This window comes from Alexandromys fortis, unplaced genomic scaffold (genome assembly GCF_014885135.2).
Source record: "Alexandromys fortis isolate MF-2015 unplaced genomic scaffold, M_Fortis_MF-2015_v1.1 scaffold_201, whole genome shotgun sequence".
Lineage (NCBI taxonomy): Eukaryota > Metazoa > Chordata > Mammalia > Rodentia > Cricetidae > Alexandromys > Alexandromys fortis.
In genome coordinates this window covers 2,508,787-2,530,051 of record NW_026068087.1, presented here as the reverse complement: position 1 = coordinate 2,530,051, position 21,265 = coordinate 2,508,787, and the positions used below count along the sequence as shown (strand labels likewise).

Genomic DNA, 21,265 nt, shown 5'->3' with positions numbered 1-21,265 from the left:
ATACTGATTTTTTTAAAAATATATATATTATGGATACAGTGTTCTGCCTGCGTGTTTACCTACAGGCCAGAAGAGGGCACCAGATCTCATTATAGAGGTTGTTAGTAACACCAAGTAGTTGCTGGGAACTGAACTCAGGAAGGGCAACAGTGCTCTTAACCTCTGAGCAGTCCCTGTTGGATATTTTTTAAAGCTATAGGAATGAATTTACTGTTTGTGCCCATCATTCCAAAAACCCGTATTCTCTCCTTTTTTTGTTTCTTGTGACGGTCTCACTATGTTGACCAGGCTGGCCTCAAACTCCTGTCTACCACCTCCTTATTCACCTTCTCTTTATGTCTATGTGTTTCAGGCTTGACCTCTTCCTTCCTAAACCTTTCTGTTCCTTCTGGTTTCCTGATGCCCAGTGTACTTTTGTATGGCTTGTTGAGCTTATTTTTCATAGTAAGTGCTCATCCAAGTAAACAGGGCTAAGCCCCACAGTAGACGACTTACAATTGCAAATTTTCTTTGCAATGTTTTTAAAACTTACAACTTAATATGAAGCCTGAGTACTTTGCTGATCCTAATCCAGACTGTTTGCCTGTCAAAAGATGTCTTTGATCTAATGCTACTGGATTTAACTACTAACATTACATTTCACCTGTCTTAATATGCACTGCAGGCTCTAGATGGCGAACTCGATGAGAAGTACAAGAAGGTAGAGAGTTTAATTGCCCAAAAAACTGAGGAGTCAGCAGATGCCAGGAGGAAAGCTGAGCTGCTACAAAATGAAGCAAAAACACTCTTGGCTCAAGCCAACAGCAAGCTCCAGCTGCTGGAAGGTAAGTCTTTTCTTCTGGTTTATTGTTTTTTATAAAGGTGAAAAATCTATCCATTTTTGGCTTAGGTTTTTAGTGGTCTGGCATTAAGATCATATGCTATAAACGATTCATGTTTAACCTTATTTTTATCTCCACAGCCTTAGAAAGGAAATATGAAGACAATCAAAAATACTTAGAAGATAAAGCTCAGGAATTAGTACGACTGGAAGGAGAGGTCCGTTCACTCCTTAAGGACATAAGCGAAAAGGTTGCTGTTTATAGCACCTGCTTATAACACAGGAAAAGGGCTGGAAGGGCGCTGCAGTGACCAAAGCAAACTAACTACATATAAAAATTGATGCAGTGATCTTCAAAATAACTCATCTATTTAATGTTTTTATCCACCCACTTTTGTATGGAGTTAAATAAAATACATTGGTTTTGTATAAATATATTTACTATAATTCTTGTTTCTTTTATTGTTTTGGTCTTCATGAATCCTGCCAAGAAATGTGACTTTCTCTGTAAAGATGGACATGTATAGCACCTTCTTACCTTTAGAAAGACACTAATTTCTACTATATGTATAAACAAGTTAACAATATTCACCCATTTTTTAGGTCAACAAAACTTTATTCCTTTTAAATCCCCAGTGGAGAATCCTGAGTTGAATTTAAACAGGGAGGATATAGAGTAGCTTTCTTTGCTGCTCCAACCATTTCTAAACATCAGAAGGAAGAACTCTGAGTGGTAAAACACCGATGGGCAGGACTTCGGTGATTTAGACCAGTGTAGGGAAACTGTTCATGGTAATGGAGCAAAGCTACTCAAACACACAACTTACACTTAGTTTTTATATTATACTTTATATAACTTCACAATCAAATATTCCAAACAAGCACTTAGTCCAGAGCATAAAGAAAATCATTAGCATAAAACAGATAGGTGTGTGTTCACTACATAGTAGCTGAAAGAGAAGGCTAACAGCCCAGCCTTCTGTTCTTCACACATCCTTCTTAGACCCCCAGATCTGACATGGGTGCAAATAAAGCTGGACATTGATAAAAGTTATGTAAAAAATAGCTATAAAACCTAGTAAATACCAAAACAACCACACTTTACCATGTCTGGTTCATCTACTAAAAAAATGAATAGATAAAAAAAAACACTACTCCCCATGTCTTTTCCATACACACACACACACACACACACTAAATCAGCTCGATGAATAGGGCTGTTCCTATAAGGTTCTGGCATAATACCCCAAACACTGAGAGTTGAGCAGATTACAGCAAGGAGACTTTTAAAGCTTGTTTTACTCTTAGGCCTATGTTCACCCAGATTTTATTTATATTCTCATATATAAGAATCCTTCAGTTAGACAACTATTACTTTTGTGTATCTGTATAGCTAGGGGATCATATTAAATTATGTTTTACTATTTCCAAATTAGAAAATTCCATGAGAGGAGGGGGCATGTTTGGGATTTAAATAAACCATTTAAAAATACACAGACTTCACTCCCCCTATGACAAATTAGCATGTACAGCACAAACCCTCTGCTAGCTGTGAATTCTGAACAAAAAAGTATGAAGGCACCGCAAACACAGAGGAACAGCAAAGCAGAGTGCCCTGGTTTTTAAGTAAGCTTTCACTTGAAAATTAAAAGCCAACTTTCTATAGTTAAATAACCTGAATTTGAGAAAAATATAAATAAAAGAGAAAATGTTAGAAACTCCCCAACTCAGTAGAATTCTGGTACAAGACAAAACTTCGAACTATTTCAGCTGCAAACCGCTATCAAACAAGAGTTTAGAGTTGAGCCAATTTAACTTCCTGATTAAAGGAAAAATGTATTTATAGAGAGAGGTTTGTGAGTGAACCCAGCTTGACAATGTACAGTCATTACCCTAACAGTCCTAAAACTTAAAGCCTGAAAACTAGTGAAGCTTTCCCCTGAACTACAATTCCACCAGGTGGTGGTGCGTGCTCACACCTTTAATCCCAGCACTCATGAGGCAGAGGCAGGTGGATCTGTGAGTTTGAGGCCAGCCTGGTCTATAGAGTGAGTTCCAGGACAGCTAGGACTACACAGAGAAACCCTGGCGAGAAAAACCAAAACAGAAAAGAACAGCAATTCCACTGTGCAACAATATTAAAGCATCTGAATGGTCACAGTACTTGCATTTGTTTTACAGATGATCACTAAATGTTTAGCCTGTACGTTACACAATATTATTAGAATCAGTATTATTCCAAGTTTGTTTAAGTCAAATAAATATCTTGTTTGTATATTTATAAGTAATTTACAATTTTCTTTTTAGAAAACTGTACTATCAAATTTAGGAGCTACTCAAATTTAAGATGACTAATTTAGATGTAATTATATAAAGTGGTACTTAGCGTTTAGTTCATGGCTATTCTTGAAATAATTATTTTAACATTTTGCCATTTAATAGCATCAGCAAATACAATTTTGTAGCATTCTTTTTTGTTTTGTTTTGTTTTTGTTTTTTAAAGGTTTTGGGGCAGAAGTCGGCTTCTCTGTGTATTCCTAGCTATCCTGGAAATTGCCCTACAAACCAGGCTGGCCTCAAACAAAAAGATGTACTTGCCTCTCTCTCCTGAGTACTGGAACTAAAATCATGTGACCCCACTGACCAGCTCAGTTCACAATGTGAGAACATTCAATGCTATAAAAGTGGTAAAGAATAAAAAGTAAAAGACAATCAGAGGTAGTTCAAAGAATTAGAACCATCTTAATATGCACTCAGAATAACCAGTAAATAAATATTAAGACATGTTTATTTTGGTATCTTCATTTCCTGGTATAATCATGAGTCTCCATTTAATAGTTTTGTATACAGAATCTTCATTTGGGCAACTGAATGCCCTTTAAACTTACAGGTCTTACTACAACCTCAAAACACGTAATTCTATCTCTAAACTACCCGGAATTTGGGAGTTAAATAAAATGAGAGACAATCACTTTTATTTACATAAGTTGTTTGTACATATTTGAATCTTGTTCTAATCACTGACTCGTTTCCAATATGAAAACCAAATTTAACTTGGTCAGTTTTCTTGAAGCTGTTCACACGAATTATCCAGCTCCTTCCCTGTAACAGATTCACCTCCACTGAATTAGAGATAAAATCCATTAATGCCAATTCAGTAAAGTTGAATCTCACAGACAGCATGAAAACACAAGTCAGAAACTTTCCAAAGCTACTATATGTAGCTTTTTATCCAGATTAATACACTGGAACAAAATATTTAAAATACAGGTACAAGGTTATTCCATTCTGTTTAAACCTACTAAATACCTTCCAGAAGTTTCATAATTTCATTCTATAAATTCCTGAAACTGAGAGATAATCCTGCTCAAAAATGTAACCTTGACAAAAGCTTCCAGATTTTAGGAAAAACAATCTTCTAATTAAAAGTTGATTGGTTTGCCAAAAGATGCAGCCAGGTTTGCTTCTCTAAAAGCCTCGGATAAAGTCTGCAAAGGAAGCAATAAACAAACATGAAATGGTTGTGGGACAAAAGAAAACTTGGCAGTCATCAAGTCTGTGAAGTTGTGCAATAATTACCGGATGTGCGTGGCAGACTCTAGCTATATCTTCACAAGAAGCTCCGTATTCCAAAGCCAGGGCAGCTTCATTCACCATTTCTCCAGCACCCTTTAAAATTAAAAAGCAATTATGTTTCCAAGGCAAAAATAACAATATGCTATGATTAACAAATCAGGTTTTTAGGGTTCCAAACCTTAAATTTTCTAAACTTCTGCCTACTATTACAGCAGTTGGAGAAGTCAGACAAAATCTTAGGAGGAAATGTAACGGAGCAGCTTGGGCTTTGGAGCCAAATGGCCTAGGCTCTGCCACTTTGCTATTTTTATGTGTTTCATGCAATTTCTTTGCTTAAAAATTAGCAACTCTCCCATAATACTGTAGGTGAAATATTAACAATAAGTTTGTAAGTTATGAGAAGTGGATAGGAAACATTCAAACACTGTTAACTTTACTGTTCTGCATTTATCAGGGAGTATACACTTCATATTCACCAAAACCTAAGCCTTCCCTCAAAAAGTAACATTGGGTTGAGAACATGCAGAAGTCTGGAAGCAGAGAGCTCTGTACCACTGGTGTAATATGCATATACATAGGCCCCAAACTGCAAACCAAATTTGGCCTGCTATAAAAACGAAGAAGGCTCACGTTCCATGGTAAGAAATTAAAAAGTGGGGCTGTAGAGAGGACTTAGCAGTTAAGCACTGGCTGCTCCTGCAAAGGACTCAGATTCAATTCTCAGCACCCACATTATGGCTCATAACTCTAGTTCCACTGGACCTGATTCCCGTCCTAGCCTCAGCGGGCACTGTGCTAATGCAGTACACAGACATGCAGACAGGCAAACACCCATACACATAAAATAAAGTTTAAAAAAGAATGAGTAAAGAAGACGATCAGAAAGATGAGGTCAGAATGGAGGGTGCAACCAGTATCCGCACAGCCTCATCCTTACAATCTGGTTGTCAGGCGTCACTGGAGGGTTTTAGGCAATGAGACTGTGCAAATGCTGTTGTGATCCATTGCTAAAGGCAAACTTTCAATGGCAATAATAAGCAACAACAGAATGGAAACAGCAAGTGTACTAAATTTTACCTATTAAATGATCCCCAGAAATCTTACTGGGATTTCTCTGACTTTGCAGTACTTACTGGCCCCAGAATGTGTGCTCCCAGTACTCGATCTGTTGATTTCTGTCCCAGAATCTTCACCATGCCGTCCGTGTCAGCATTCGTCTTAGCTCTACTGTTGGCCGCAAAGGGGAACTTACCGACTTTGTACTCAATACCCTGTGGAGAACAAACAAGTTGGTTCCCATTAGTGAAATCTTCACCACTTTTGCTGAAAAATCAAAGGAGTAAATATCTCCTTATGATCCTAACAAAGGAACAAATACATAAGCTGTAATATTCTAAAGAGTTACTAAAGGCAAAGATGTAGGGCTCTTTTTGGTTGTTGCTGTTGTTTTCATTTTGTTTTTTTGAGACAGGGTTTCTCTATGTAGCTCTGGCTGTCCTGAAACTCATTCTGTAGACTAGGCTGGCTTTGAACACAGAGATCTGCCTGCCTTTGCCTCCCGAGTGCTAGGATCAAAGGCATGCGCCACCACGCCTGGCAAGATGTGTTTTTCTAGTCACTGGGGCCATTAGTTCAAATCCCATGCTTAGGATTACCTCTTCTTTCAACTGCTCTTCTGATTTGCCAACCCAAGCGACCTCGGGGTGTGTGTAAATCACCGACGGCACACAATTATAGTCAATGTGCACAGCACCACCAGCCATTCCTTCAACACAGATGATGCCTTCATCTTCTGCTTTGTGAGCCAACATTGGACCAGCAACCACATCCCCAATAGCATAGATACTACCAGAAAAAAAGAAACACAGTAAACTTCTAAAATCTAAACAGGTTACTAAGTCACCAAAAAGACAATCATGTGCAGCCCTTCAAAAGCCAGAGTTAAGTATCCAATCTTTGAGCCACTAAAATTAAATTAGTTTTATTTAAACAGTCTTATTTTCAAAATAGTTTTTGAAATAAATTTAAAGTTATTAAAAATGCTCAACACTTGAGAGCCTAAGAAAGATAGGATCACTTGAATCTAGTTTAAGACTAGCCTGGACTTTAGAGCAAAATTTCATCTCTACATAAGACAGTTAAAACGTAAATAAAAATATTTTCAATAAAATATTAGTAAGTGATGCTAGAGAGATGGCTCAGCAGTTAGGAGCACTAGCTGGTCTTCCAGAGAACCCAGGTTCAATTGCACCATCCACATGGCAGCTCACAGTTGGCTGTTAACTTCAGTTCTAGGGTATCTGGACACTCTCATGAACGCAAAACACCAATGCACATTTAAAAAAAAAATTAGCAATTGGGGCTGGAGAGATAACTCAGTGGGTAACAGCACTGGCTGTTCCTGAAGAATACCTGGGTTCAATTCCCAGCACCCACACAGTGGCTCACAGCTGCCTGTAACTCCTATTCCACGGGATCTAATATCCTCTTCTGATCTCCACTGGGACCAGGCACTTTATGCAGCAAACAGATATACATGTAGGTAAAACATTCAAACCATAAAAATAAATAAAGATATAAATTATTGGTAATTAAAGGATTTAAGAAGTCTTCATTACTATCATTTTTAGCTTGGTAAAATTATTAGGGTAGAAATGCTATGTATTCCAACCAGGTGGTGGTGACGCATGCCTTTAATCCCAGCACTCTGGAAGCAGAGGCAGGTGAACTCTGTGAGTTTGAGGACAGCTTGGCCTACAGAGTGAGTTCCAGGATAGCCAGGGCTGTTACACAGAGAAACCTTGTCTCAAAAAACAAACAAACAAAAGAAATGCTACATATTCCTTTACAACACACACACCTCTTCATGTGTCATTTTTTATCTTTATAGAGAGACAAAAATATTATCATGCACATTAACATTTAATGAAGAAAACAGATAATTATCAACTTACTTTGGAATTTTAGTTTGGAATCTGGTATTGACTGGAATTCTACCTCTGGGATCTAGTTCAATTCCAAGCTCCTCTAGTCCCAAATTCTGAGTAAAGGGCCGTCGACCAATACAAACCAGGAGTACATCACAAGTGATAACTTCAGCTTTACCACCAGAAGCAGCTTCAACACTAAATAATCAACAGCGGTAACTGTTAAATACAAACCTGCATCGACAGCTGAAAGGAGCCATGATATTTCTACTATCTTTATTTAATCATAAATATGAATCATGAAATCAAACATACAAATTCTTAAAAGTTTATTCTTAAAATCTTATAAAACCACGTAGTGTTAACACAGTATTAAGAACATAGGTCTCGCCAGGTGGTGGTGGCACACGCCTTCAATCCCAACACTCTGAGGCAGAGGCAAGCAGAACTCTGTGAGTTCGAGGCCAGCCTGGTTTAAAAGAGCTAATTCCAGGACAGGTTCCAAAGCTACAGAGAAACCCCACCTTGAAAAAGAACAAAAGAAAGAAAATAGCTGAGGCTGTAACTTAGTGGTGGAGTACTTGTGAGAACGCTTGGGATTTGGCCCCCAGTACTGTAAAAACGTAAAAGACAGGCTGGGCAGTGGTGATTCACACCTTAAGTCCCAGCACTTGGGAGGCAGAGCCAAGAGGAACTCTGAGTTCTAGGCCAGCCTGGTCTATAGAGCAAGTTCCAGGACAGCCAGGGAGGAGTCTGGAAAACAAGACAAAACCCTGTCTTGAAAAGCCCTCCACCACACACACACACACTTTAGAAACACCCATGCTCAAGTATTGATTGGCTCCATCTATCAACAACTGCATGACTGTGAAGAAGTTATTTTGTTAAACTAGGTAAGTATTTAATGAGTGCCAGATATATGCTATCAATATAAGTAATACTATCATCAAATTCCCCGTGTTATCTGTCTGAAGGGCTGCATAAATTTTACTAAACACAAGGATCTTTAAATTTTATGAACATATACAATGAAAAATATATCACAATGAGACTAGCTGATTAGGGTTTTTTTTTAGCATCAACTTATTCATAAATTTTAAATGGCGAATTTGATAGGCAATACTGTGTAGTACAATGCAGTAAGATGGGTCTAAGTTATAAAAAGTCTAGACTACATTTGTTAATCTGAAAATGTAAGTGCTTTTTTGAGACAAGTCAGGATGGTTTGTCAAAAACAAACGTAGCATACTTACGACACGTCAATTTTTCCATCTGACTTCTTGGTGGCACCAGTAACTTTTGTATTCAGTTTAAACTTAAATCCTTGCTTTTGAAGAATCCGTTGGAAATTTTTAGATATCTCCATGTCAATTCCAATTCCACCCACGTGACCCAAGAACTCAACTGCTGTCACATCTGCACCCAGTCTTTGCCAAACTGAACCCTGAAATTAATTTTTAAGAAAAGTCATAGAAAAGTTTCCAAAGCAACATTCGCTAATTATTGCAAATAATTTATTGTATTGTCTTCTTTACAAATGTTTATGGGAAGCTCTAGAGGTTAAGCAGATAATTTTATCTATTTATCCACCTATTCCACATTTACTGGGCACCTACTTATTATAGCCCAGGTACCACTATAGCGGCTAAACATCGTTACTAAATGACAAAACTTGGTATTGGATTTTATAATATGGTAGAGGAAGGGAACAAACAAGTAAACTTCAGGCTAGAGGAATAAAGTGCCATGAGAAAGAGAGAAGACGGAGTCGGGGCCTTTGGCCAGCATGATGACAGAGGCTTCAGTCTGAGTGACATTTACACGAAGGAGTAAAGGAAGTAAACTATAGCAGTGACTGAGAGAAGAGAGAGTGTTCAGGGCAGAGGAGAAGAGTAAATACAAGAGTCCTGAGATTAAATAAGTAGGGTATTGATCTCACTGGCTTCGGACAAAGTTGTAAATCCAGGATTGGGCCCAGTTCTGAACCTGGGTTAATAAATCTCTCAGCCTTCATCACAGCAGCTTCTTTGTGCAGTAGATGGTGATTAATACAGAAACATACAAGTGGTCACTGTGCAGAAAAATAAGAGGCTGTGAAGTGCCCAGCTCTAAATCTATAACACGTCCCCTCCCCCAGGGCTCAGGAATCACTGCAGAAACTGAGATAGAAAGGTTTTAAGAGCCATAAGTAGTAAACAAACATCTAGCAAAACACTATTTTCTGGTCATGACAAGGCTGTTGTACACAGGAACTCATAACAATTATAACTGCATGCATAAGACCCATACAAAATTAAAACAGTCACTATCTCAGCATGGACAGGAAAGGAGCTAAAAAAAAATTTCCACCCATAGGCAGGAAGCTATTGGCAACTGACAGTGCTGGGGGAGGGATAGTAAACGTTCTTCAAGGATGCTCGGGTAGATGGCCCTACACCATGTACATACAGATAGCCCTGAATGGAGTCAGTCAATTTAAAAGAGGACATATGAAGTTGAGAGGGCAAAGTAATGGACCGGATACGAGAAAATTTGGAGTGGAGTAAACAGAGGGTGGACATTATAAAAATACATGCATGTAAGAAATTCTCAAACAACTGAAAAAATGTTTTTACTACTAATAATCACTAAGGTCTGCAAAATATTAAGCTGGCTATGAAAATAATTTCTCAACAAAGGAGAAATACTTACATTTGTACTAAAACATTGACTTAAATTAAATATTGCATTTTAACTAGTATGGCTTTGACTTCTCAATGATTCACTATCAAACAACATAAAATTTAAAGTTAGGACTAGGAGTAGAGTTCAGTAGCAGAATGCTTGCCTATAATGTGCAAGGTTCAAGTTCTAATCCTAGCACTGGAAAAAAAGCAAAAAGGTAGCCTTTTAAAAATATATTATTTAACATTTCATATTAAAATCATCCAGTAAGTTTAAATGGCAAGAGTATCTTTCTAATAAAGTTAGATTTACAGTCACTTACAAATTCCAAGCATTTTTTATGATGAGAATGAACAGAAGAGAAGGTACCATTGGGCTAGAAAAAAATCCACAAATAAATATATACAAAATGAATCATGGATATAATACCCAAGACCAAAACTTCCAGAACAAAGCACAAGCGGTGCCTTTTGTGACCCCAAGTCAGAAAAAGATACAAAAGCAGAGCACAGTCTTCTTCCCAGCAACTAAGAGGTAGAGGCTGGGAAATCATGGCTTTCAGACCAACCTGACTACACAGTTAAGATTATATCTCAAAACCAAACAGGCAACTACTAAGCTAGCTTTTGAAACGTAGTCACCGTATGTCTACCGAGAAATAATAAAAGCTAAATATGAATACTTACTACATACCAGTAATGTGCTGGATATTAAGGACACATGGTGAACAAAACAGCTATGACCTCTGTCCTTGTGTTTATGATTTAATGAAATCAAAGGGATCAGGTAACATCAAGGAAGTAAGATAAATTATAAGAAACAGAACAGGGGCTGGAGAGATGGCTCAGAGGTTAAGAGCACTGACTGCTCTTCCAGAGGTCCTGAGTTCAATTCCCAGCAACCACATAGTGGCTCACAGCCACCTGTAATGAGATCTAGTGCCCTCTTCTGGCCAGCAAGCATACACACAGACAGAACACTGTGTACATAATAAATAAATCTTAAAAAAAAAAAAAGAAAGAAAGAAAGAAAGAAAGAAAGAAAGAAAGAAAGAAAGAAGGAAAGAAAGAAAGGAAGAAAGAAAGAAACAGAACAAATGGCAGAAGCACCAAAGAACCTCCGCTCTCATGAAGTGAGGCTTAAAATACTGCAAGAACTGAGAATTGAGAAATATCCCACTAGGTACACTTGAAGAGCTGAGGTGGGTCTCTATAAACTCAAGGCCAGTCTCATCTACATAGCAAGTTCCAGGCCAGCCAGGGATACACAATGAGACACGTCTTAAAAACCAAACCAAACTAAACTAAACAAACAAAAAGAGAACTATTCCAAACAGAATGTTTACCAGTAGGTGTAATGTTTGCTCAGAACTAATATTCAGATATAACCAAACCATAGAGCCGGAGAAATAAACCAGTAGTACAAAGGGCTTCTCCTCAAAAAACACTAACATTAGATTTTCCTAACAGTCATTCAAAGACTTCAGCTAGGTAAGGGAAGGGATATGATTAAACATATGTTTAGAGCCACTGTGAAAACCAGTGGCTATAATTAGAAGTTAAAGTCAGGAAGGCATAGAATAAGACTTGATGTTGGCCTGAACTATGATCAAAGTGACTTTCACTGGAACCCAGGGAATGACTATGGTACAAGAGATCAAAATCAGAGGTAACTCCTAGAGTTCTTATGGATGCCTCTACAAGAATAAGTAACAGCAGACACACTGAAGAAAAAAATGTTACATGAGAAATGAGTGTGGCTTTGTTTGGTAGGAAAACGAAGAGAGAAAAGTACTATTGTAACTGAACAGAATGCCTACAAAATACATTAAGTGGAGATAATGTGTTTTTAAAAATAAAAATCCAGCTGGGTGGTGGTGGCACATGTCTTTGATCCCAGCAAATAGAGGTAGGATTTTTTTTTTTTTAAGATTTTTAAAATTTTATATGAATGGGTGCTTGCCTATATTACATCTGGGCATCAGGTTTTAGGGTTTTGAGTTTTCTTTCTTTCGTTTTTTTTTTTTTTTTTTTTTTTTTTTTAAGACAGAGTTTCTCTGTGGCTTTGGAGCCTGTCCTGGAACTAGCTCTTATAGACCAGGCTGACCTCAAACTCACAGAGATCCACCTGCCTCTGCCTCCCGAGTGCTGGGATTAAAGGCATGAGCCACCTAGACTGACTGGGTTTTCTTTTTTAGGATTTTTAAAATTTTGTATAAATAGGTATTTCTCTACATGTATGTCTGGGCACCATGCATATACCGGTATCCTCAAGCCAGAAGAGGGCACAGATCCCCTAGAACAGGAGTTACATATAGCTAAAAGTCACCATATGAACTGAACCCAGGTCCTCTGCAAGAGCAGCAAGTACTCTTAACCACTGAGCCATTTTTTTTTTTTTGTCTACTACTTTTAACATGCCCAATCTTGTCCTTTTTTTTTTTTTGAGAGAGATCTGATTTTTAATTATGTGTGCATGTGTATGTGGGTATGTGTACACAAGTATAGATGGTGAACTCCTGGAGGTGGAGTTGAGGTGCTTGTGACCTGCTTGATAAGGGTGCTGGGAACTGAACTCTTCCAGGTCCCCTGGAAGAACAGTATGTGTTGTTAACCACTGGGCTAACTCTCCAGCCTCCCAAGAGGTTTTAAGCCCCTTTCAGCTCCACAGAGGTAATATAAGAAAGATACTACTTACCAATTCTACACCAATTACTCCTGCACCAATAACAACCAACTTCTCTGGAACTTTTTTTAAGGATAAAGCTCCTGTAGATGACACTATAGTATCTTCATCAATCTATAAGAAAAGCAAAATAACTTGGAAAAACCTAGTAAGTTATTAACTGATCTCATGTCATAAAAGATTATGTCATGGCTTCCACACATCACAATTTCATCAACTCTCTTTCAAAATGCTAATTTGAAATTTTATTTGATATTCCAAAATAAAAATGGTTAATTTTAACTTCATATTATGTGCTTTATTGTATATACATATATATGTGTGTGGAGGCAACAGGTCAACCTCAGCCATCATTCAGGAGCCCATGCCACCACGAGCAGCTGTTTAATAGGCATGAAACAAGCACTTTATCAGCTGGGTGATCTCACCAGCTCTTCTCTGAGACAGTCTCACCGTGTAGTCCTCACTCCTAGAGCAGTTTAGCACTGTCTTGTAGCAATCTCCCTGCCTCTTCCTCCTAAACGCTGGGATTACAGACACTCACCACCATGCCTGGTTTACCTTCATATTGAACTCAAATATATTATAAAATATTCTGTATCTGATCATAATCACTGCAAAATGAGAAGTAACTCTGCAAGGCTAAATGGCTGCCTAATTACAGTGTTTCAGTCAGTAATTACTCATTTATAAACAGAACAAATTTATAAAAAAACCTATCTTGTAAGAAAGGTTGTAAGAGATGAATTAGAAGACATACATACCGTGATTCCAGGAAAAGGAGTGACCTCTGAACCTGTAGCTATAAGGATGTTTTTTGTACCAATAACCTGAGTGCTGCCATCGGCTTTTGTAGCTGTGACCTGATTTTTGCCAGTTATCTTTCCAAATCCATTGACGTGAACAACCTTTATAAAATAATATTTATATGCTTAAAATGTTTTTCTGATAGAAATAACAGGAACAGTACTCTAGATAACACAGAACATAAAATACTTCCTTAATAATACTTAACACATATAGCAGCAAAAACACTGTCTTCTGGACGTCTGTTTTCAGGGTAGTGTTATTTTGGATTTTGTTCTTTGTACGATTTGGATGATGATAAATGCATTACATCATTTTTTTAAATGTTTTATCACTATTTTAAATTAAGTATCACATAGAAGGCCAAGATCATAAAGCATCACTCTAAAAGCATAAAGATTTCATTGGTGTAAGAGGTTCTTCTGTTCATGTGTTGCTTTCATTGATTAATGAATAAAGAAACTCATGAACAGAAGAACCTCCTACACCATTTCCCCTTTTCTGTTTAAACAAAAAGAAAGGTTTTAACTTTAACATAGTAAAATTACATAAAACAGGTATCAAATAAGAATTACAATTATAATACTTATATTTACTTTATCTTCTATCATAACTAAGGAAAACTATATCAATCTATTCTTCAGCTCCATCAAAGACTCCAGAGGGATATAATACTACCTACATAAACAGGAAATACATTGTAAACAACTTCTAAAACTCTAGGGTTGACAGAGACATCCTGCTGCCTGGACATTTAACCAAAGTTCTTCTGTACCATTGGGGCATCCATCTTCAGCCTACAAGCCCATAGTATCCAGCAGACTTTTCCATGAAGCTGGAAATTTCAAAGACAGTTCAGTCACTTTCTTCTGTGTCTGCAGAATGTCTCGCAGACTCTTTCATGAAGCAGGAACCCCGAAGGACCACCTCACCTTTAGGCAAGTGCAACAGTCATCTCCCTGTGGGTCCTGCATGTCCAGTGAATCAGTCTAGGCAAGAACAGTTTCTTGCCCACATGGTTATCAAACTCCTTAAGGAGCCTCTTCGATGCCCATCTTCCTCTTGAAGTAGCTAGTGCTGCCAGGAGCAGGCGTGTCTCATTGTCATGAAAAGCCCTAAGTTATTAAAACATTTTAAATGCCATATTCTGTAGTCTTTGAAAGATATGAAGAATGCCTATCCATCTGAAATACATCTCTGTACATCTAGAAAGTCTAACATGACTACAAGCTTGAATATTATAGATGATTATCTATTAACCTATATTTCTTAATTATACATTACATTTTTAAATGAACACAATTGCAATACCTTAATCAAGATCAGAAATACAGATACATGTAACAAAACTGACCTTAAATTTATATCAATAAACCAAGATCCATACCAATGCAAATTATTCATATCTATATCATATACCCCTTTAAATGTAAAAGAACATTTATAAACAATATTTGGGAATATGGGCATAGATTTATCCATACTGCTTCAGGCTGATTGGGGGCGCTGTTAATCAGGTCTTTCATGGTGTATCCTGTGTGCTAGGTTTATCTCAGTCAGCAGTTGGGCGAAGTAATTTATTTTTTTTAGGGTGTTCACAGCGACCTTTCAGGAGGCCTTGGTCCACGAAACTATATTGGTATAGAATCAATCCACAGGTTCTCATCTTCTGTGAAAACAAAAGAAGAACCTCCTTTCCAAAGCAACTTATCCTTAGACTCAAATTTGGAAGTCATGATACCTTTATAATATGCATGCTGGTTTAGCTTAGCAGCCCATACAATGAAATGTCTCTCTGTACTTAGCTCTTTCATAGTCAAAAAATTCAAAGAAAACACAGAATGCAGACTCCCTGTAAATTTCCCATTTTTGCATGGCTTATTTTTCTTTACTTCTTTGAATCTATGACTATCTGTACTATGTCTCTTTAAAGACTTTACCCTTTTTTTTAAAGCATTAGCTTTATTTTATGACTCTCTATACTCTTTTCCTTCTCTCTCCCAAGCCTATGTACATTTATTTAACACTGTGTCCCATATAGAGGTCCTTTATGTCTGAATCTGTCCTATTGTGAATCTGCAATTCTTTACTGTCTTGAAGAGCTTTTAAAATGTTAAGCAGCTTGGTTGCAGCTACTCTGGATGTTGGCTCCGTCTCTCTCCAATTTTAAAATGGTGGAAGCACCACCAGTGCTAGTTCTGGGGCCACCAGGCAGGAGCCACGCTCAGCAGTCCAACCCCGAGAATGAGTGTACATCACATAAACCCTTTTTATCTGAGTTACAGCCAAATCTGCCACGCAGAGCACTGCGCAGCCTGGAAACATCTCTCTGTATGGTGACGGGAATCGCCATGCTCTCTGGCCTGCACAAGCCTAGTAGGCCTGATCCCACCGCCAGCAGGGGCAGGAAGAGCCGAGCCATGGGCATGGTCCCAGCTACTTTCCTCCCAACCCCGAGTGGGCACACAAACACCCAGGCCTACAAATGCTCCATAGCCAGAGATTGCACAGGCAGCAGGGCCCAGGAAGCCTCGTTTTAAAATAGCGTGGCTTTTTTTTCTGCTGCTATTGCTAAGTCAGGAAAATCTCTCTGCTGCACGCTGCCAGCAAACAGTAAAAAGCTGTGTTAAACTCTGTTTTTTCTTTTTCTCGAAATTTTTTTAAGCTCTCTTAGGTTTTACATAGAGTTAGATGGCCACATTGGGCCACCAATTGTCACATGGCAAGGGATACTTGTTTGTCTCAGCTGCCCGGCTAGCTTAAACGTGAAATAACCACACAGAAACCGTATTCATTAAAACACTGCTTAGCCCATTAGCTCTGGTTTCTTATTGGCTAATTCTTACATCTTAATTTAACCCATTTCTCTTAATCTGTGTATCGCCACGTGACTGTGGCTTACCGGCAAGAATCTAACCAGTGTCCATCTCAGGCCAAAGATCCATGGCGTCTCTCACTCTGCCCTTCTTCCCAGTATTCAGTTCTGTCTTCTCTGCCTACCTAAGTTCTGCCCTATCAGGCCCAAAGCAGTTTCTTTCTTGATTAACCAATGAAAGCAACACATGAACAGAAGAATCTCCGATACCACTTTATGTCTGTCACTCTGAGCACTGAACACCGACTGACCTTATTTTGTTTGAATAGGTGGGCAATTCCCCCTGTTAAGGCTTTCACTGCAGAACTCTTCTGCTCCATCATCTTCTCTAAATTCAAGCGAACTTCTGACACTGAAATTTATTAAAAAAATCTTGTCGTTGTTTAAACTCTGAAAGCAATGTTTTCAACTAATCAAGATCTGAAAATATTCATCTCAATGTTGATACTATATCAAAGACAGTATTCACTTTTAAATTTTAATAACTGTCATAACAACAGCCAGAAAAGCCAAATCATCATATCACATCACAATAACAGACCCTAACAAGCACTGTTAAATGTACATCTATGTCAAAAATGCAGACCAAAATAAAAATGTTCTATTCCATTACAACATTCTACAGTAATTTATGATGGTTATTAGTCTAAAAGATAGTTAAATAAAAATGGCAAAATCACCTGAAATTATAAAGACAAATGTTAAAATTTCACGAAACAAAACAATTAAGTATATATTTGAACACTTCAAAATACAAAAGCTTTATATGAGTTTAGTTGAATCAACTAAATTTTAAAATTTATTTAACTCAGAATCCTGAAGCAACAATATAAGATAAAAATGTTCAACTCAACAGAACTCAGAGGAAAATACACAGCAGTCAGTCCATGCAGCCAACACAAATACAGACTCTTAGACATGGCAAAGCTCGCCTACAATGCAAGTCTTCTGACTAACATCATGGTACTGTCACAAAGTGTGACGTACTTGCTGCAGTATATATACTCCTCTATATGCTGACTCCCTACAAAATCTCTTTCAGAAACCTATTACTGCTAAAAAAAAAAAAAAAAAAAAGTCACGAAGTACATTAAGTCTATCTTCTGGAAGTTTCTGTCAAATACAACAAGAAAAAAAGGGGGACGGGGTAAAAACAGCCCTCCAAAACATGGTAAAGACAATACAGACTAAATGCAAATGTTATAAACAATCCTCTTTTCTCACTAAACGTCTCCCTTCTCTCTCTCCTCTAGCTCTTTCTGTTCTTTCAACCACCAATAGCTCTCCTTCCTTCAATCTTACCCGTCAATAGCAAAGTACTCAGAAATCAAGCCTTAGCTTTTCCCACATTCAAAAGTTGTGTGGGAAAAATGAAAACTGACTCTTTACTGGCACTGAAAGATAGAACTTAGGAAAAGCTTACAAAGGTACAGAAGCTGTCATGGTAGAATTCTGAACCTAAGTATTCTTATGTAAATCTCTCTAAATTTCGAGATATTTATCTCGCTCATCCTTGAATAAACATCTGTTCACACATACCAGTTCTTAGCAAGAAGAGTCAAGCATGACTGGTACTTCTAACTATAAAAAGTATACTTACTTTCAATTCCCCTAGATGCAAAATCTTTTCCATGGGCCATATGGTAATAATGAGAATTATTCAGTAAAGCCTAAAAGAAGTAAGGCAAATTTACCAAGTACTCATAAACAGACTCTATAACGAACTTACAAAATGACATTTTCTATTTAGAATAGTACATACTATGATACGAATTCATCTTTCCTTCTCACACGATTAGCATAAGATAAACAATAGAGACTAAAACACATACAAATAAGAATAAAAAACAAAACAAAGTTATTATCTTTAAATGTAAAACGAAAAGAACACATTTCAAGGTGGCAGGTCAAAAGGCAAAAAAAAAAAAAAAAAAAAAAAATTGTTAACTATCTTTTCACTGGCAATGGAAAGCTAAAGAAAGAACAAACCCAGAACACTGGAGTCTGGAAAAGGAGGACTCTCAGAATGTATGGTAGGCTGTGACAGCATTCAAAGGTTTACAAAGGAAAAGGCTTATAAACATACTCAGATTCCTTTTAAGACACTGTATTAGATTACCAATCTAGTCTCCATACATCTCTGCAGTCAGTAGTAGCTAATGAAAAATAATCTTTGCAACATTTAAAACACATGCTCACCTTTGAAGGAATACAGCCCACATTCAAACATGTTCCACCTAGTGTTTCATTCTTCTCAACGCAGACTGTCTACAGTCAAAGAGAACATTACTTAATTACATGTAAATACACATTTCATTTCACCAAAGTTCAAACTATACATGTCTAAATTGCTCTGCAAAGCAAGCTACTCAAGCTGTGCTTTGTCAGGCTAAAAGAACCCTTTGAAATCTATCATCTGAATCATAAAAACATATATGTGTTTTTACTGTTATCACTATATCCCAAATGTATTTAGAAACCAAAATGAAGTATTTCAGAAGAAAATTAGCTGACTTTTCTATACTACAAGATTACGACAACCAATAAAGCCCATTAGTCACAGATTTGCAAATAATCTATAGTTAAAAAAATAAGTTCCTGAGCTAGAGAGGTGACTCAGGACCTAAGTTTAATTCCCAGAACCCACATGGCCGTTCATGACTGTTTGTAAAGGCTTTCATGCCACTTTCAGGCCTCGGTAGGTCCTGCAGTGCACCAAAACATACATGCAGGAATATAAAATGCCCAAATGCATAGGTTTAAAAAATTTTTTTTTCTACCTATTTCCCATGTGCAAAACTTTTTGGGGCTAAAATAAGCTTGGCCCATAATAAAACAAAGCAACTTCTACATTGGGTATATCTTACCTTAAAGCCTAACTGGGCAGCTTTGATGGCAGCAACATATCCTCCAGGGCCAGAGCCAATCACTGTCACATCAGCATCAACTACAACAAGAGGAGATTGATACAAAATGGTAAATAACATTTGTCAAAAACTCTCCAAATAATCAGCATGTTCTATACAGCATTATTTTGCTCCAAGATATTTGATGTTCTTTGATGCAACAAAAAATGGTACAAATTTTGAAATCCCACTTTTATCATCTATCTATTCATTATAGCATACGCAAATACAACTAAGTCCTAGAATACAAACCTTACATCCAGCTGCCACTTACTGGTTATCGTATACCAAATGACATAACTCTTCTGTACCATGAGGAAGACAAGGACAACATAAACATAGCATTTTCAAGAAAAAGAGGTTCAGAAATGAACTAGTTTAGAAATGACTAGCCCAAATTATCTAGCAATTAAGCAGAGACAAATTAAGCGTTTTTTTTTTCTTTTTGCGGGTTTTTTGTTTGTTTTGTTTCGTTTTTTCCTGGTTTTTCAAGACTGGGTTTCTCTGTAGCTTTGGAGCCTGTCCTGGAACTAGCTCTTGTAGACCAGGCTGGCCTCTAACTCACAGAGATCCACCTGCCTCTGCCTCCCAAGTGCTGGGATTAAAGCCGTGCGCCACCACTGCCTGGCACAAACTAAGCTTTTTGAGTTTACATCTGGTTGTTTTTCTTTTCTTTTCTTTTTTTTTTTGTTTTTTATTTTTGTTTTTGTTTTTCGAGACAGGATTTCTCTGTGGTTTTGGAGCCTGTCCTGGAACTAGCTCTTATAGACCAGGCTGGTCTCGAACTCACAGAGATCCGCCTGCCTCTGCCTCCCGAGTGCTGGGATTAAAGGCGTGCGCCACCACTGCTTGGCTCTTTTTATTAATATAATCCCATTCTTTGGTTTCAACCTCCATAAGTTTAGTTTCAACCTCCATAAGTTAAACTCCCAAAGAGCAAAGCTTTAAACCATTAGCAACATGACTTTGGGTGAGTAATCTGACCTGCTTCACTTTAACCCTTGAAATAACCACAGGGAAAAAAATTATAATCATAAAACAGAATTTTGAGGACTAAAAATAGTTTGTAAACTGTCAATGGCCTTAACTTCTAAGCTATTTTGCAAGCTTCTCCCATAAATATGCTATACCCCAAACTGCTCATCGTCTGAAATCCTGAACTAAAATTATTCACTTTCTGATCATAATCTTATAAACTTTTAGTCCTCAAGAATAAAATAAGGACTAAAACAAATCTGGGTTCAAGGCTGAAGAGATGGCTCAGTGGTTAAGAGCACCAACTGCTCTTCCAGAGGACCTGAGATTGATTCCCAGCACCCACATGGAGGTACACAACCTTCTGTGAGAATAGCTATACCACCAAAATAGAAACAATCTCAATGTAATACCCATCAAAATTTTAATGTAACCTCTAACAAAAATAAAATAAATAAATAGTAGAATAAGAAAAGAAAAACAAAAAACAAAAACTCCTAAAACTCACATGGGAGCACAAAAGACCCCAAATAGTCAAAGCAATTCTGAGAAAAAAGAACAACACCAACACTATCATAATTCCTATACTATAGAGAGCCATAGCAAAAAAAAGGGGGGGGGGAGAAGGTACTGGTGTGTGCACACACGCACAAAACAGACATGTACACCAATGGAACAGAATATGAGATACAGAAATAAAACTATGCAACTACAGAGCTGGGAAAACTGGATATCCATACATAAGACTGAAACTACAGTCTTATTTCTTACAAAGCTCAAAGTGGACTAACGACCCTCACATACGACTCTGGCACTGCTAAAGGAAAATACTTCAGGACAGGCTGAACAAGGATTTTCTGAAAAGTGCACCCGCAGTCCAGAAAATAACATCAAGGACCAACAAATAGCTAGGCAGTGGTGGCATACACCTTCAATGCCAGCACTCGGGGGATGGTCTATAGAGCATGTTCCAGGAGAGCCAGGGATATACAAAGAAACCCTGTGAGAGGGAGGGAGGGAGGGAGGGAGG

General features: G+C 37.6%; 2 protein-coding genes across 3 annotated transcripts in view; one reads left to right on the top strand and one right to left on the bottom strand.

Moving 5' to 3' along the window:
• Lamb1 (laminin subunit beta 1) overlaps positions 1-1,257 on the top strand; it is a 63,305-nt gene extending 62,048 nt beyond the window's left edge. For both annotated transcript variants that reach the window (XM_050122269.1, XM_050122270.1), the window contains 2 exons: positions 665-824; positions 962-1,257. In XM_050122269.1, the coding sequence (XP_049978226.1) occupies positions 665-824; positions 962-1,098 (297 nt within the window). In that variant the 3' untranslated portion in view covers positions 1,099-1,257. The remainder of the gene's footprint in view (positions 1-664; positions 825-961) is intronic.
• Positions 1,258-3,590: 2,333 nt separating this feature from the next.
• Dld (dihydrolipoamide dehydrogenase) overlaps positions 3,591-21,265 on the bottom strand; it is a 21,091-nt gene continuing 3,416 nt past the window's right edge. The window contains exons 3-14 of the mRNA XM_050122272.1: positions 19,222-19,301; positions 18,554-18,622; positions 17,955-18,024; positions 16,606-16,706; positions 13,437-13,580; positions 12,685-12,786; positions 8,577-8,767; positions 7,351-7,521; positions 6,052-6,241; positions 5,530-5,667; positions 4,400-4,489; positions 3,591-4,308 (exon numbers count right to left, since the gene is read on the bottom strand). Coding sequence (XP_049978229.1) covers positions 4,243-4,308; positions 4,400-4,489; positions 5,530-5,667; positions 6,052-6,241; positions 7,351-7,521; positions 8,577-8,767; positions 12,685-12,786; positions 13,437-13,580; positions 16,606-16,706; positions 17,955-18,024; positions 18,554-18,622; positions 19,222-19,301 — 1,412 coding nt within the window. The 3' untranslated portion in view covers positions 3,591-4,242. The remainder of the gene's footprint in view (positions 4,309-4,399; positions 4,490-5,529; positions 5,668-6,051; positions 6,242-7,350; positions 7,522-8,576; positions 8,768-12,684; positions 12,787-13,436; positions 13,581-16,605; positions 16,707-17,954; positions 18,025-18,553; positions 18,623-19,221; positions 19,302-21,265) is intronic.